Below are 18,346 nucleotides of genomic sequence, written 5' to 3' on the forward strand. Positions count from 1 at the left end.
CAACCTGGGGTTCTTGCAGGTGTTAGGAGACTTGCCCATACACCTCACCTCATCCAGGCATCAACCTGGGGTTCTTGCAGGTGTTAGGAGACTTGCCCATAGACCTCACATCATCCAGGCTTCAACCTGGGGTTCTTGCAGGTGTTAGGAGACTTGCCCATAGACCTCACATCATCCAGGCTTCAACCTGGGGTTCTTGCAGGTGTTACTTGCCCATACACCTCACCTCATCCAGGCATCAACCTGGGGTTCTTGCAGGTGTTAGGAGACTTGCCCATACACCTCACATCATCCAGGCTTCAACCTGGGGTTCTTGCAGGTGTTACTTGCCCATACACCTCTCATCATCCAGGCTTCAACCTGGGGTTCTTGCAGGTGTTACTTGCCCATACACCTCACATCATCCAGGCTTCAACCTGGGGTTCTTGCAGGTGTTACTTGCCCATACACCTCACATCATCCAGGCTTCAACCTGGGGCTCTTGCAGGTGTTACTTGCCCATACACCTCACATCATCCAGGCTTCAACCTGGGGTTCTTGCAGGTGTTACTTGCCCATACACCTCACATCATCCAGGCTTCAGCCTGGGGCTCTTGCAGGTGTTACTTGCCCATACACCTCACATCATCCAGGCTTCAACCTGGGGTTCTTGCAGGTGTTACTTGCCCATACACCTCACATTATCCAGGCTTCAACCTGGGGCTCTTGCAGGTGTTACTTGCCCATACACCTCACATCATCCAGGCTTCAACCTGGGGGTCTTGCAGGTGTTACTTGCCCATACACCTCACATCATCCAGGCTTCGACCTGGGGTTCTTGCAGGTGTTACTTGCCCATACACCTCACATCATCCAGGCTTCAACCTGGGGTTCTTGCAGGTGTTACTTGCCCATACACCTCACATCATCCAGGCTTCAACCTGGGGTTCTTGCAGGTGTTACTTGCCCATACACCTCACATCATCCAGGCTTCAACCTGGGGTTCTTGCAGGTGTTACTTGCCCATACACCTCACATCATCCAGGCTTCAACCTGGGGTTCTTGCAGGTGTTACTTGCCCATACACCTCACATCATGCAGGCTTCAACCTGGGGTTCTTGCAGGTGTTACTTGCCCATACACCTCACATCATCCAGGCTTCAACCTGGGGCTCTTGCAGGTGTTACTTGCCCATACACCTCACATCATCCAGGCTTCAACCTGGGGTACTTGCAGGTGTTACTTGCCCATACACCTCACATCATCCAGGCTTCAACCTGGGGTTCTTGCAGTTGTTACTTGCCCATACACCTCACCTCATCCAGGCTTCAACCTGGGGTTCTTGCAGGTGTTAGGAGACTTGCCCATACACCTCACACTATCCAAGCTTCAACCTGGGGTTCTTGCAGGTGTTACTTGCCCATACACCTCGCATCATCCAGGCTTCAACCTGGGGTTCCTCGCTGTCAGCCCGTGCTAGCACTGTCACCTAGTCAATTGTTTTTACATAAGTTCACAAATTACTGTGTAGCCTTAACTGTAGCGACCAATACCATTATTTACAAGGTGCTCTTTGTCGAAATCACCAACCTTTCTTTCTGTTCTGGCCCATTATTCAGTGTTATTTAGTAGTGGTAGCGAAGATAGTCAAACATTCCTGCTAGCCAGTCTTGCTCCTCCACCACATTAACATAATGTTACATTTTCTATTTCTAAAACTACTTTTTAACTCATAACTTTGGTTTTAAGAATAATAAATAGCGTTCGTTTCTTTTTGTAAATACTAAGTATCAGCAATAAAAAAAATATAAATATATATTAAAAAAAGTGTTTATAGTGTGGCATATGAATCTATTATATAAGACGGGTATAGTGACAAGTGTGCGACCAGGAATGTTGATGTTGGTCATAAGGGTTGAGAGGACAGACGGAACCTTATAGATATTACCGTTTAGGTTCAAATGTTGGTTGTTGTGAGAGTCGCCTGAGTAGTCTCGAGTAAGTCAGTAAGCTTATTCAAGTATACTTAAATACAGTTACACAAATTATTATCCATAGCAGCATATGTGTAGAGAGCCTAGGACAACCCAAAAAAAGTCAGAGTGACTTATTTCCAGTGTCTTGTAAGTTTATTATAAGTACCCCAATGGAAATAAGTCACTTTGACTTTTTTGGGTTATCTTAGGTTCTTTACACATTTGTTGCAATGTATGATAATCTATGCAACTGCATTGTGCGTAAACTTTCCTGGCCACGACACAACACTTTGACATTCCGGACAACACCTTGTGCATCTGGGTACAATGTTTGTGGAAAATTGCATTTATCTGAATGTAACTCATTATGTACATAACAGTAAATGATAACAAAGATAATTATTATTTATCAGAGTTACATAGACAAGCAGGAATTTGGGACACCTAGGTCGCAAAAATGTCCCCCTTCGATACCTATCACTGTCATATCCACAAGTTGCTCTGGACCTATTAATTATCAAATGAAAAATACATCACCAGGAATGCTGGTAAATATATAAATTTGTAGACTATATATTAAAATTAAAGAATAATTATAGATATACACAATTACATAACAGAAAGAGAATATCTTAATATCACTCACCAATTTTACTGGAGATTAAGTTGTATCATACTCAGAAAAACCTCACTAACTAAATTTATGAAAACACTGGCCAGAATTATACACAAATCTAGAGAGCTTATCTGAGGTTCCTGGAGCTGTCTTGTCCAGTCGTCTGATATCTCAAGTTATGCTGGAATGCACATCCACCAATTTCGCCTCCTATTTGAGAGGTGTCAACACAATTTTAACCTCTAGAGCAAGAAAATTTCTTCCCATTACGCCAACGTTTTTAATCCAAATTCAAAACCAAGATGGCGAGTGACCTCCCCAGCTGCAAGTTTCCCATTTTCGATAACATACTTCTTTTAAAAATACAATATAGGGCATCTATTTACCTATAAATTACCGTATTTCCGGAAAATATATACAGTATTTTCCACAATGTTAATACTTTGCCCAGAGGCCACAATGTTCGATGTTGTTCAGTGTCAATTAACACAATGTCACCTGGTTGAATGTTCTGTAGATTTACTGCCTCTGTCGCACCATAAAAGTGTTCACGTAGTGTAAGAAGATATTCCTTATGCCACATATTAGATCAATGATCAATTACTTTATTTAACATTTTAAATTTATCACACAACACTGCTGCATCATTGTAATCTTCATCACTTTCTACAGGATTATTTCTTTAGACAGGGGCAGCTTCCAATTTCCTTCCACATATTAAGTGAGAAGGTGTTAATACATCTACATCAGGTGTATCACTCATGTACGAGAGAGGGCGATTATTTATCCGAATCCCCGCCTCCACCAACACCGCACGAAATTCCTCCAAATTAATTTTCTTCCGGTGTAGTACTTTACGGAGACACCTCTTCACTGTGCCTATCAGCCTTTCGTACAGCCCCCCCTCCTTGCCAAGGGGCTCTAGGAGTAATAAATTTCCAGGTACACCCTCGTTGGGTTAAAAGAGTGTTGTTAGGTAAGAGATTGAACATCGTTACTCTTATTTAATTCTATCAAGTGTTGAGCACCCGCTACAAAACTTGTGGCATTATCCGAAATCATCAATCTCGGACAGGATCTCCTAGCTGCAAATTTTCGAAACAGCTGTATAAACTGCTCTGCAGACAAGTCCTGAGCCACTTCGAAATGAACTGCCCTAGTAGCAGTACAAGTGAACAAGCATACATACACTTTCAGTGGAACACCATCTGAAGTACCTGTTAAAATGATTGGACCACTATAGTCTACACCTGTTACATCAAATGGTTTCACTAATTGTACAAGCTCCTTTGGTAATGGTGGAGGACCTGGGTACATATAGGATCTGGCATCCACACGGCGACATATTACACAAGATTTAATCACCCTTTTTACACTTTGTCGTCATTGTGGAATCCAGAAAGTTTCCCTAATACAATTTAAGGTATCTTGTACCCCACCATGCATTACATTTTATGGGCATTTAAAACAATTAAATTTGTTAGATGATGAGTTTTGGGCAGTAAGATAGGGTGTTCAGCATAATCACCCAATTCAGCATTTTGTAACCTACCTCTGAACCTAATTACATTGTTCTCTAAATACAGCCCCAATTTCTCTATTATGGAACCTTTCACAATTTTTCTTTCCATCATCAATTTAATCTCATTTCCATAGATTTCTTCCTGTACCCTCTTTATCCAATATTCAAGAGGATGTGAAAACTTATATGAGATATTCATCTTGTTTAGAAATTTAAACACCAACTTAGTTACATTGATTAGTTTGGGTAAAGAAGAATAAATATTTACATCAATGGCTAAGGGAGGACAAACTATTGGAGCGGTGGTCACAGTAATTTCAACAGGAGCAATATACGCCTTTTGTACAGACCAATTAGCTTTATTTACCAACCTGCTCGGTCCTTTAAACCATGATACAGCATTTACAAATTTAGCATAAGGTAAACCTCGAGACAAGAAATCAGCTGGATTCTCCTCACCAGGTATATGATTAAATGTTAACATATGCTGACCCAAACTATTATACTTCTCTTGCATCTGATTAATTTCAGTGACTCTGTTTTGTACGTACACAATTTTACTGTTTCCATTACGAATCCATTGTAAGGATACCTCATTATCAGACCAAATTACAGTGTCGCTAATATTTATCTCCTGCAACTTATTTCTTATATATTTAGCTAATTTGACACCTACATAAATGGCTGTTAATTCCAACTGAGGTAAAGTACGTGATTTAATTGGAGACACTTTAGCCTTAGACATAACAAGAGAAATAACACTATTACATTGAAGATAAGCAACTGCTCCATATGCCAATTTTGAAGCATCACAAAAAAATGTGGAGTATATTTTTCCCATTTGGATTGGCCACCTGGCGTGGGAACTCCAAAATTGGAATTTTTCCATAATCACCAATTAATTCATCCCATCTGTTAATGAATTCCTCAGGTAGAGTTTCATCCCAAGCACATTTAAGCTTCCATGCTTCTTGTATTAATAATTTCCCTCTTATAGTAAGGGGTGACACTAAGCCTAGTGGATCAAAACATTTGGAAACTTCAGCAAGCAAGACTGTCTTTGTTAATTTATTGGGCATACATATCAAAAACAATATACTCAGATCACAACATAATTGAGGTTCAGACATGTATGCGCAGAGCCCCAGACCGACATAATGAGATTAGTCACGAGGGAGCTTTCACCAAATTCAACTTCAATAACAAAAACATAATGTGGGACCAAGTAAACCAAGTCCTAACCGATATAAACTGGGAAGATATGCTAAGCAACACAGACCCCAACTTATGCCTAGAACAGATTAACTTGGTGGCACTTGATGTATGCTCAAGGCTTATTCCTCTAAGAAAAAGGAGGAGTAGATGTAAAATAGAAAGAGACAGGCGCTCCCTTTACAGGCGACGGAAAAGAATAACAGAGCGGCTAAAAGAGGTCAATATATCTGAAATGCGTAGGGAGACACTGGTCAGAGAAATAGCAAGCATCGAACTTAAGCTAAAGGAATCTAATAGGAGCCAGGAATCGCGGGAAGAACTAAAAGCCATAAATGAAATCGAAAGAAATCCAAAGTATTTCTTCTCCTATGCCAAATCAAAGTCGAGAACAACGTCCAGTATTGGGCCCCTACTTAAACAAGATGGGTCCTACACAGATGACAGCAAGGAAATGAGTGAGCTACTCAAGTCCCAATATGACTCAGTTTTAGCAAGCCGCTAACCAGACTGAGAGTCGAAGATCAAAATGAATTTTTTATGGGAGAGCCACAGAATTTGGTTAACACAAGCCTATCCTATGTTATCCTGACGCCAAATGACTTCGAACAGGCGATAAATGACATGCCCATGCACTCTGCCCCAGGGTCAGACTCATGGAACTCCGTGTTCATCAAGAACTGCAAGAAGCCCCTATCACGAGCCTTTACCATCCTATGGAGAGGGAGAATGGACACGGGGGTCGTCCCACAGTTACTAAAAACAACAGACATAGCCCAACTCCACAAAGGTGGCAGTAAAGCAACAGCAAAGAACTACAGACCGATAGCACTAACATCCCATATCATAAAAATCTTTGAAAGGGTCCTAAGAAGCAAGATCACCACCCATCTAGAAACCCATCAGTTACACAACCCAGGGCAACATGGGTTTAGAACAGGTCGCTCCTGTCTGTCTCAACTATTGGATCACTACGACAAGGTCCTAGATGCACTAGAAGACAAAAAGAATGCAGATGTAATATATACAGACTTTGCAAAAGCCTTCGACAAGTGTGACCATGGCGTAATAGCGCACAAAATGCGTGCTAAAGGAATAACAGGAAAAGTCGGTCGATGGATCTATAATTTCCTCACTAACAGAACACAGAGAGTAGTAGTCAACAGAGTAAAGTCCGAGGCAGCTACGATGAAAAGCTCTGTTCCACAAGGCACAGTGCTCGCTCCCATCTTGTTCCTCATCCTCATATCTGACATAGACAAGGATGTCAGCCACAGCACCGTGTCTTCCTTTGCAGATGACACCCGAATCTGCACGACAGTGTCTTCCATTGCAGACACTGCAAGGCTCCAGGCGGACATCAACCAGATCTTTCAGTGGGCTGCAGAAAACAATATGAAGTTCAATGATGAGAAATTTTAATTACTCAGATATGGTAAACACGAGGAAATTAAATCTTCATCAGAGTACAAAACAAATTCTGGCCACAAAATAGAGCGAAACACCAACGTCAAAGACCTGGGAGTGATCATGTCGGAGGATCTCACCTTCAAGGACCATAACATTGTATCAATCGCATCTGCTAGAAAAATGACAGGATGGATAATGAGAACCTTCAAAACTAGGGAGGCCAAACCCATGATGACACTCTTCAGGTCACTTGTTCTATCTAGGCTGGAATATTGCTGCACACTAACAGCACCTTTCAAGGCAGGTGAAATTGCTGACCTACAAAATGTACAGAGAACCTTCACGGCGCGCATAACGGAGATAAAACACCTCAATTACTGGGAGCAATTGAGGTTCCTAAACCTGTATTCCCTGGAATGTAGGCGGGAGAGATACATGATTATATACACCTGGAAAATCCTAGAGGGACTAGTACCGAACTTGCACACGAAAATCACTCACTACGAAAGCAAAAGACTTGGCAGACGATGCAACATCCCCTCAGTGAAAAGCAGGGGTGTCACTAGCACGTTAAGAGACCATACAATAAGTGTCAGGGGCCCGAGACTGTTCATCTGCTTCCCAGCATACATAAGGGGGATTACCAACAGACCCCTGGCAGTCTTCAAGCTGGCACTGGACAAGCACATAAAGTCGGTTCCTGACCAGCCGGGCTGTGGCTCGTACGTTGGTTTGCGTGCATCCAGCAGTAACAGCCTGGTTGATCAGGCTCTGATCCACCAGAAGGCCTGGTCACAGACCGGGCCGCGGGGGCGTTGACCCCCGGAACTCTCTCCAGGTAAACTCCAGGTAATATTGTAATCATTAGGTTTTAGCAGCATTAACCAATCTCTCTCAGTATCCCAAGTTAATCCCAATACATTACTACATTTTGGCACTTCATCTCCAGGGTAATCTTTACTTATTTTGTCCTTTAATTTGGACGAATTACTATTCCATTCCCTCAGAGGCATATTTGCACTTTGCATTATTTTATTAGCCTCTCCATAAGCCATTAACAGCTCCTCTTCAGTTGACGTCACACCCAGGAAATTGTCCACATAAAATTGTTTGCTCATTACTTTACTCAATGGACTTCCCGTAATTATAAGGTGTGCATTTATCGTCGCTTGAAGTAGGAACGGACTGGATATAGCACCAAATAATACGCTCCTGAAGCGAAAGGTTTTCAGAGGGCTAAGTGGGTCAACAGGATTCTGAGGCCATAAGAAGCAGGTACAATCCCGGTCAGCCTCTTGTAAACCCACTCTTAGGAAAGCTTTACTTATGTCAGCCGTAAATGCATAATTCTTCACCCTGAAATTTAATAAGATATCTCCTAATTTTTCCGTCAACGACGGACCTGTCATCAAACAATCGTTTAAACTAGGTACATTTTTGTTATTCCTGGCACTACAATTAAACACAATCCTCAGAGGAGTGGTCTTAGAATCCTTCTTCACTCCGTGATGTGGCAAATAGTGATCATAAATTTTGGCTTGCTCAGGAGGTACCTCTTCTATAAATTTATTAATAAATTGTTCAGCAATTATAACATTATAGGCAGTTAACAATTCTGGTGTCTTACTCAGTTCGCGGAGCTGAGCCTTTAACTGCCCATATGCCATTCTGTAATTAGTGGGCAATTCTGGATGGTTCAGTCTCCACGGAAGTCGTACCCAGTATTGTCCAGATTCAAATTTTACATCTCTCAGGTACTGTTCCTGAGTAAAAGAATCGTCTGGACTTTCTTCATTTACATTTATTCCAATGGTGTCTAATTCCCACAATTTATGCACTGGCTCAACACCATCCTCTATGGAAGAATTACACTGGGGTACGATTTCATGAGTAAGACACACAGTTATAGTATTTGTAGTTTCCTCTAGTCATGAATTATTATTACAAGGAATCCTGCCATACATTACATGGCCTCCTGCAGTGTTCAAAAGGGTGACACCACATTTCTTTACCATACCCTTTGCAAAGGAGGCATAATAGTCACTACCTATCAAAATATTTATTGGGCCTACAGAATCATCGTTTACACATTGGGACTTGAGTAGCTCACTCATTTCCTTGCTGTCATCTGTTTAGGACCCATCTTGTTTAAGTAGGGGGCCAATACTGGACGTTGTTCTCGACTTTGATTTGGCATAGGAGAAGAAATACTTTGGGTTTCTTTCGATTTCATTTATGGCTTTTAGTTCTTCCCGCGATTCCTGGCTCCTATAAGATTCCTTTAGCTTAAGTTCGATGCTTGCTATTTCTCTGACCAGTGTCTCCCTACACATTTCAGATATATTGACCTCTTTTAGCCGCTCCGTTATTCTTTTCCGTCGCCTGTAAAGGGAGCGCCTGTCTCTTTCTATTTTACATCTACTCCTCCTTTTTCTTAGAGGAATAAGCCTTGTGCATACATCGAGTGCCACCAAGTTAATCTGTTCTAGGCATAAGTTGGGGTCTGTGTTGCTTAGTATATCTTCCCAGCTTATATCGGTTAGGACTTGGTTTACTTGGTCCCACTTTATGTTTTTGTTATTGAAGTTGAATTTGGTGAATGCTCCCTCGTGACTAGTCTCATTATGTCGGTCTGGGGCTCCACACATACATGTCTGAACCTCAATTATGTTGTGATCTGAGTATATTGTTTTTGATATGGTGACATTTCTTATCAGATCATCATTGTTAGTGAAGATGAGGTCTAGTGTATTCTCCAGTCTAGTAGGCTCTATTATTTGCTGGTTTAAATTGAATTTTGTGCAGAGATTCAAAAGCTCGTGTGAGTGTGAGTTTTCATCAGAGCTACCTCCTGGTGTTGTTACTGCAACAATATTATTTGCTATATTCCTCCATTTTAGGTGCCTTAAGTTGAAATCCCCCAGGAGCAAGATGTTGGGTGCAGGAGCTGGAAGATTTTCCAGACAGTGTTCAATATTTAACAGCTGTTCTTGGAATTGCTGGGATGTTGCATCCGGAGGCTTGTAGACTACCACAATGACTAGGTTTTGGTTCTTGACCTTTACTGCTAAAACTTCCACTACATCATTTGAGGCATTAAGCAGTTCTGTGCAAACAAGTGACTCTGCAATGTACAGGCCAATTCCCCATCCTTTTGCCTGTTCACTCTGTCACATCTGTATAGGTTGTAACCTGGGATCCATATTTCGTTGTCCAAGTGATCCTTTATGTGGGTCTCAGTGAAAGCCGCGAACATTGCCTTTGCCTCTGCAAGCAGTCCACGGATGAAAGGTATTTTTGTTGTTTGTTGCTGGCTTAATTAATAACATTGATTATGTAGGGCAATTGGTGTCAATTGCTGGCTGGACAAATACTGTAAGGAAAATGCGGTAACATTCATTGACAACTGGGACCTCTTCTATGGCAGAAATGACATGTATGCTAGGGATGGGGTTCACTTATCTAGGTGTGGGGTGGGAGCACTGGCAACTGCAGTGGAGGGAGCAGTTAGGACTTTAAACTAGGAATAGTTAGTGGTATGGGTTTTGGCAGGAAAACAGTGAAGTCCCAGTGTAGTAATATTACGAGTTCTAGGGGAACTAGTAATAATAAGAACGAGATAGATATTGAAAAACCAGGGACCTTGGGTGATAAGGACAGTAATAGGTTTAGTAGAAAAACAGAAATGAGCAAGAAGGGTAAAGAGAAAGGAGAGTCTTTCAATGTTTATTATTCTAATTGCCGTAGTGCTAGGAATAAGATGGACGAGTTGAGATTAGTTGCTAGTGTAGGTAACATTGATGTATTTGCCTTAACTGAGACGTGGTTTAATTCAAAAAGTCGGGACATGCCTGCGGAATGTCATATTCAGGGTTTTAAATTGTTCCAAGAAGATAGAAGTATTGGGAGGGGGGGGTGGGGTGGCATTGTATGTCCGAGATCGCTTGAACTGTTGCATAAAAACGGGTATTAAGTCTGAAGTAACACATACAGAGTCTGTTTGGATAGAATTTTCAGAGGGGCATGAAAAACTGATTTTAGGAGTGATATACCGTCCCCCAAACTTAGATAGGGACCAAGGGAAACTACTATGGGAGGAAATTGTTAAGGCCACAAGGCACGATAATGTAGTAATTCTAGGAGACTTTAACTTTAGTCATGTTGATTGGAATTCCTTGACTGGGAACTTAGAATCATACGACTTCTTAGAAGTATTTCAGGATTGTTTTTTGAAGCAGTTTGTGACAGAACCTACAAGGGGAAATAACCTGCTTGACTTAGTTATGGCAAACAATGAATCCCTTGTTAATAATTTAGAAATTTCAGAGGAACTGGGTGCTAGCGACCACAAATCAATTACATTTAGCATTGAATGGAAGTACGATAGTAGCGATAACTCAGTAACAGTCCCAGATTTTCGCTTAGCAGATTACGATGGGCTTAGAGAACACTTATCATCTGTTGACTGGGGTAACGAAGAGAGCTATCAATATGACAGTTTTCTGAACACTATACATGCTGCTCAAAGAGCGTTTATCCCATATAAAGAAATTAGATCAAATAGAAATGACCCAAAATGGATGAATAATAGGCTCAAATATCTACTAGGGCATAAGAAAGGAATTTATAGGCGTATCAAAAGAGGTGAGGGTCATCTTATGAATCAGTATATTGACATTAAGAGGGACATTAAAAAGGGGATAAGAAAAGCTAAAAGGGACTATGAAATTAAAGTTGCTAGGGATTCTAAAACTAACCCAAAAAGTTTTTTCCAGGTCTATAGAACAAAAGTTAGAGATAAGATAGGTCCCCTTAAAAATAACCATGGGCACCTTACTGACAAAGAGAATGAAATGTGCTTGATTTTAAATAATTATTTCCTCTCAGTTTTTACACAGGAAGACACTAACAATATTCCAGTAATTAATTTTTACAGTGGGCTAGAAGAAGATAAATTATGTAACATCACAGTCACTAGTGAGATGGTTGTGAAGCAGATAGACAGACTGAAGCAAAATAAGTCGCCGGGTCCTGATGAGGTTTTTTCAAGGGTTCTTAAGGAATGCAAAATGGAACTCTGTGAACCATTAACTAATATTTTTAATTTATCTCTTCAAACAGGTGTAGTGTCTGATATGTGGAAGATGGCTAATGTAATTCCTATTTTTAAAACAGGGGACAAGTCGTTACCGTCAAATTACCGCCCAATAAGCCTGACCTCAATTGTAGGCAAATTACTAGAGTCAATTATAGCTGAGATTATAGGAAGCCATCTCGATAAGCATAGCTTGATTAATGATACTCAGCATGGATTCACAAGAGGCCGGTCTTGTCTAACTAATTTATTAACTTTCTTCAGTAAAGCTTTTGAGGCTGTTGACCACAATAAAGAATTTGATATTATTTACTTAGATTTTAGTAAGGCTTTTGATAGAGTTCCGCACCATAGACTGTTAAAGAAAGTGGCAGCTCATGGCATTGGGGGAAAAGTGCTCTCGTGGATCGAGTCATGGCTCACTGACAGGAAGCAGAGAGTGTCCATAAATGGGGTTAAATCCGAGTGGGGATCTGTGACAAGTGGCGTTCCACAGGGATCAGTCTTGGGCCCGTTGTTGTTTATAATATATATCAATGATCTTGATGAGGGAATTACTAGTGATATGAGCAAATTCGCCGATGACACAAAGATAGGTAGGATAATTGATTCAAACGTAGATGTTATGGAACTTCAGGAGGATTTAAACAAACTCTATTCTTGGTCAGAAAAGTGGCAGATGCAGTTCAATGTAGATAAATGCAAGGTTCTGAAGCTTGGGAGTGCCCATAACCCTAGTACTTATAAGTTAAATGATGTAGAACTTAGCCATACAGATTGCGAAAAGGACTTGGGGGTTAAGGTGAGCAGCAACCTTAAACCAAGACAGCAATGCCTAAGCGTACGTAATAAGGCAAATAGATTACTGGTATTTATATCAAGAAGTGTAAGCAACAGAAGTCCAGAGGTCATACTGCAGCTTTATACATCATTAGTAAGGCCTCACCTAGATTATGCAGCTCAGTTCTGGTCTCCGTATTACAAAATGGACATAAATTCGTTAGAAAACATTCAGCGTAGGATGACTAAATTAATACATAGCATTAGAAATCTTCCTTATGAAGAAAGATTGAAGACTCTTAAGTTACATTCACTTGTTAGACGAAGAATGAGGGGAGACCTGATCGAAGTGTATAAGTGGAAGATAGGTATTAATAAAGGGGATATTAATAAGGTCTTGAGGATGTCTCTCCAAGAGAGAACCCGCAGTAATGGATTTAAATTAGATAAGTTTAGATTTAGAAAGGACATAGGAAAGTATTGGTTTGGAAATAGGGTAGTTGATGAGTGGAACAGTCTACCTAGTTGGGTTATTGAGGCTGGGACTTTGGGTAGTTTCAAATCTAGGTTGGATAAGTACATGAGTGGGAGGGGTTGGATATGAGTGGGACTTTCACATCAGAGCTTATTTCTTGGGTGGCATTGAAAATTGGGTTGGGCAAATGTTTTGTTAGTGGGATGAATTGTAAAGGACCTGCCTAGTATGGGCCAGCAGGCCTCCTGCAGTGTTCCTCCTTTCTTATGTTCTTATGTACACTTGAGCTTAGCAATTACTTGTAAGGAAATTATAATATAAACTTTAAATATACATTAATAATCTTAGCTACACATGAGCTTAGCAATTACATGTAAGGAAATTATAATATAAACTTTAAATATACATTAATAATCTTAGCTACACTTGAGCTTAGCAATTACCCATGTAAGGAAATTATAATATAAATTTTAAATGCACATTAATATAAACCCTAGCCAGACTTGGCTTATCCTTGCCAGACTTGGCTTAGCAAAATTAATATTATACAAATATACTAATATAAATCCTAGCCAGATTTTGGCTTAGCAAAATTAATATTATACAAATACACTAATATAAATCTTTGCCAGACTTGGCTTAGCAAATTTAATATTATGCAAATACACTAATATAAATCCTTGCCAGGCTTGGCTTAGCAAAATTAATATTATATAAATGCACTAATATAAATCCTAGCCAGACTTTGGCTTAGCAAATTTAGTATTGTAATAATTATAATCCACTACATATTAAGTAAATTTGTGGACCTAACATCCATCTCCTCCTGTCATTTCACATATAATTATTAAGTAATTAATTCACTAATTAATGACTTCACTAATTACATCCAGTTTGATCAAGGACCAATGGGCTACTATTGTGGAAAATTAAATTAACCTGGATGTAACTTATAAGATACATACCAGTAAATGGTAACAAAGACAATTATTCTTTATCAAGGTCACAGAGACAAGTAGGAATTTTAGGACACCTAGGTTGCAAAAAATGTCCTCCTTTGATACCTACGATAATCTATTTATTTATTTATTTATTTATTTATTTAAAAATTTGAGCACACATACAGAGGTACAAAAAATACAGATAAGAGCAGCATGCCAAAGCCACTTATACTATGCATAGCATTACGGGCTGGCTTAAAATTAACTTAAGATTAACTAAGCAATGATGAAATCAGTGATAAAACTTTAATGTAAACAGATTACTATAAAGCACAAGTGAGTATTACAAAGACAGGTCATATGGTTGCATGCATTGTTGTACATTCAGTAGAATGGAGTATTCTGTTAGGTAGTGTATTTAAAAAATAATAAAGTTAGATTGGGTTTTAGGTTTAACATTTATGTGATATACTTGTGAGAAACATTTAAGATATACAATTTATAAGGTTCAGTTATTCAGTATTTATTTGGTTTTGGATGAGTAAGTGATCTTTGAGAAGAGACTTGAATTTATAAACAGGTAGTGTTTCTTTTATATTTACAGGTAATGAATTCCAGATTTTAGGGCCTTTTATGTGCATTGAGTTTTTGCATAGTGTGAGATGGACACGAGGAACATCAAAGAGTGATCTGTGCCTTGTGTTATGGTCATGTGTTCTGTTGAGGTTGGCAAGGAGATGTTTGAGGGGAGGGTTAATATCAGAGTTAAGTGTTCTATGTATGTAATAGGTGCAGTAATAAGTATGGATGTTTTGTATGGTGAGTAGGTTTAGTGTATTGAATATTGGTGGAGTGTGCTGCCTATAGTGAGAATTTGTTATCATTCTAACTGCAGCCTTTTGTTGGGTAATTAGTGGTCTGAGATGGTTACTTGTTGTTGAGCCCCATGCACAAATTCCATAGGTGAGATAGGGGTAAATAAGAGAGTGATATAGGTCCAGGAGGGCTGACTGTGGAGCATAGTACCGTATCTTCGATAGTATGCCTACAGTCTTGGAAATTTTCTTAGAAATTTGTTGTATATGTGTTTGAAATTTGAGTCTATTATCAAGGTGGATTCCTAAGAATTTTCCCTCTGTTAGCTTTGTGATAGGTGATCCGTTTATCATTATGTTAAGAGGGACATCTGTAGCTCTGTTACCAAACTGAATGAAGTAGGTTTTGTCAATGTTTAGTGTAAGTTTGTTAGTCCTCATCCAGGTAGATATTTTCTGTAATTCGGTATTTACAGTATTGGCTAGCGTGACTGGGCTCGGGTGGGAGAAGACGTATGTAGTGTCATCTGCAAATAGTGTGGGTTTGAGTAATTGCGAAGCATTTGGTAGGTCATTTATGTATAGGAGAAAGTCACTCTGGACCTATATGAATTTCAAATGAAATATACTTCACCAGGAATTCTGTTAAAAACATTAATATAAATATGTGGACTGTATATTAAATTTAAAATGTGAATGCATATACATTGAAGGAGAATTTTAAATAATAAGACTCACTAATTAGTCTGGAGATTACGGTGTGTCATACTCAAAACCCCCCTGTCTAAATTTATGAAGAAAATACTGGCCAGAATTTCAACACAAAATAGACATGACTTAGCTGGGGTTCTGAAGCTGTCCTGTCCATCTGCTTAATGCTCACGTTATGCAGGACTGCAAATTCAACAATTTCGGCTCCTATTTGACTAGAGCAACGAAAATTTATGCACATTTCACTAACATGCCTGTACCACATTCAAAACAATGGCGTCCCTTCCATGCTCGTCAGTGCAGGCGCAGAGCTTCCCTGTCGGTTCTCGTCTTTAAAATGCACTTTAGAGCAATAGTAATGTATTAATCAGGTACATTTACATTATAAAAAATATACAGCATAATTTTGGGAAATTATTTTCCACAATTATTATAATTGTTATTATTATTATTTCTTTCTTTCAACGCACCAGCAGCATCCCACCGAGGCAGGATGGCCCAAAAGGAAAAACGAAAGTTTCTCCTTTTAAATTTAGTAATATATACAGGAGAAGGGGTTACTAGCCCATTGCTCCCGGCACGCATGGTTTACGGAGGAAAGATTCTTTTCCACTTCCCCATGGACAATAGAAGAAATAAAGAAGAACAAGAGCTATTTAGAAAAAGGAGAAACGCCTAGATGTATGTACATATATATGCATGTGCGTGTCTGTGAAGCGTGTTTATGAGACAGAAAAAGAGACCAATCCTACCATCACGTAAAACAGTTACAGGTTTCTGTTTCACAGACATCTGGCAGGACGGTAGTACTTCCCTGGGTGGTTACTGTCTACCAACCTACTAACTACATTATTATTTTTATTATTATTATTATTATTATTATTATTATTATTATTATTATTATTATTATTGTTATTAATATTATTATTATTATTAAAGCACTGACTTTTTTTGAGTTATCCTAAATTGTTTGCACTATGCATGATAATTGTACTTAAGTGTACTTGTGCCAAAATAAACTTACTTAATTACTTAATACCAGTTTTCCAAAACCCCAGTCTCCTGTGTCTCAATGCACGATTAGAATTGTGGAAAATACTGTATATATTTTCCAGAAATTCAGCATTTATATGTAAATAGATGGCCATACTGTATTTAATAATATTTATGTCATAGAAAACGGAAAGCCTGCGTCTGCGCAGACGAGACTCGCCATCTTGGTTTTGAATTGGATACAGTGTTAGTGTAATGGGAAGGAATTTTCGTGCTCTAGAGGTTAAAATTGGGCTGACACCTCTCAAATAGGAGGCGAAATTGTTGGACATGCATTCCTGCATAACTTGAGATATCAGACGACTGGACAAGACAGCTCCAGGAACCTCAGATAAGCTCTCTAGATTTGTGTATAATTCTGGCCAGTGTTTCATAAATTTAGTTAGTGAGGTTTTTCTGAGTATGATACAACTTAATATCCAGTCAAATTGGTGAGTGATATTAAGATATATTTTCCTTCTGTTATGTAATTGTGTATATATATAACCATTTATTATTTTTAATATACAGTCCACAAAATTTATATATTTACCAGTATTCCTGGTTATACATATTTCATTGGTAATTAATAGGTCCAGAGCAACTTGTGGATATGACAGTGGTAGGTATAGAAGGGGGACATTTTTTGTGACCTAGGTGTCCCAAATTCCTACTTGTCGATGTAACTCTGATAAATAATAATTATCTTTGATATCATTTACTGTTATGTATATAATGATACATCCAAGTAAATGCAATTTTCCACATTTAATTTGCCCGTTGGTCCTTCTTGAACCGGAGGTAATTAGTGAAGTCATTAATTGGTTAATTACTTAATAATTATATGTGAAATGACAGAAGGAGGTGGATGTTAAGTTCACAAATTTATTTAATAGGTAGTGGATTATAATTATTACAATATTAATTTTGATAAGTCAATTCTGGCTAAGTTTATATTAATTTGTATAATATTAATTTGATAAGACAATTCTGGCCAAGATTTATATCAATGTATGTGTAATTGATAAGGCAAGTGTTGCTAATTATATTAATGTGTATAATATTAATTTTGCTATGCCAAATTTTGGCAAGGATTTATATTAATTTGTATAATAATTTTGATAAGCCAAGGCTGGCAAAAGGTTTGTATTAATGTACATTTAAAATTTATATATAAATTTCTTACATGTGTAATTGTTAAGCTCAAGTGTAGCTAACATTATTAATGTGTATTTAAAATTTATATTACAATTTTTTACATGTAATTGCTAAGCTCAAGTAGCTAGAATTTATTTAAAGGTAAGTTGTACTATTTACCTTTATAAAGTGCATAATTTAGTACATAATCAGTGTTATTAAGTTGAATTTAATACATTGCATCATGGCTGAAATTGAGGAAATTAATGTAGAAGACAAACATATAGAATATAGAGCAAAGAAAGCATCACTGCAAGCTAGAAAGGGTCATGTAACAAAGGCATATAATAAATGTTTAGAACTAATGAATCAAGAAACTGTGAATACTGATGATTTAAAATTGCATTTAGATGCTTTAGGTAATAGATATGATTCATACAAATTATATTACAACAAATATGAAGGAGATTTATTAGTAAACTGTGTAGATGAGACTCAAGTAGATCTCATGATTAATCAGTATTATGAATTAGAGGAAAAGATTCTTTCTTGTAAAAGTCAGGCCTTGAATAAATTAAAATGTGTAAACCAGGCAGTTGGTCAGTCTGCTCCAACAAATAATATGTCTTTGCCAAAATTCCCAGA

The 18,346-nt window shown here is 38.5% G+C and overlaps 1 protein-coding gene across 2 annotated transcripts in view; it reads right to left on the reverse strand.

Annotated features, from left to right (window-relative positions):
* The window catches only part of Elp3 (elongator complex protein 3), a 100,337-nt gene extending 98,666 nt beyond the window's left edge, over nt 1-1,671 (reverse strand). The window contains exon 1 of one of the 2 annotated variants that reach the window (XM_070080472.1): nt 1,570-1,671. In XM_070080472.1, the coding sequence (XP_069936573.1) occupies nt 1,570-1,591 (22 nt within the window). In that variant the 5' untranslated portion in view covers nt 1,592-1,671. The remainder of the gene's footprint in view (nt 1-1,569) is intronic. The other variant, XM_070080477.1, reaches the window with a different exon arrangement.
* Nucleotides 1,672-18,346: the final 16,675 nt, after the last annotated feature.

Source organism: Cherax quadricarinatus, chromosome 6 (assembly GCF_038502225.1).
Source record: "Cherax quadricarinatus isolate ZL_2023a chromosome 6, ASM3850222v1, whole genome shotgun sequence".
Lineage (NCBI taxonomy): Eukaryota > Metazoa > Arthropoda > Malacostraca > Decapoda > Parastacidae > Cherax > Cherax quadricarinatus.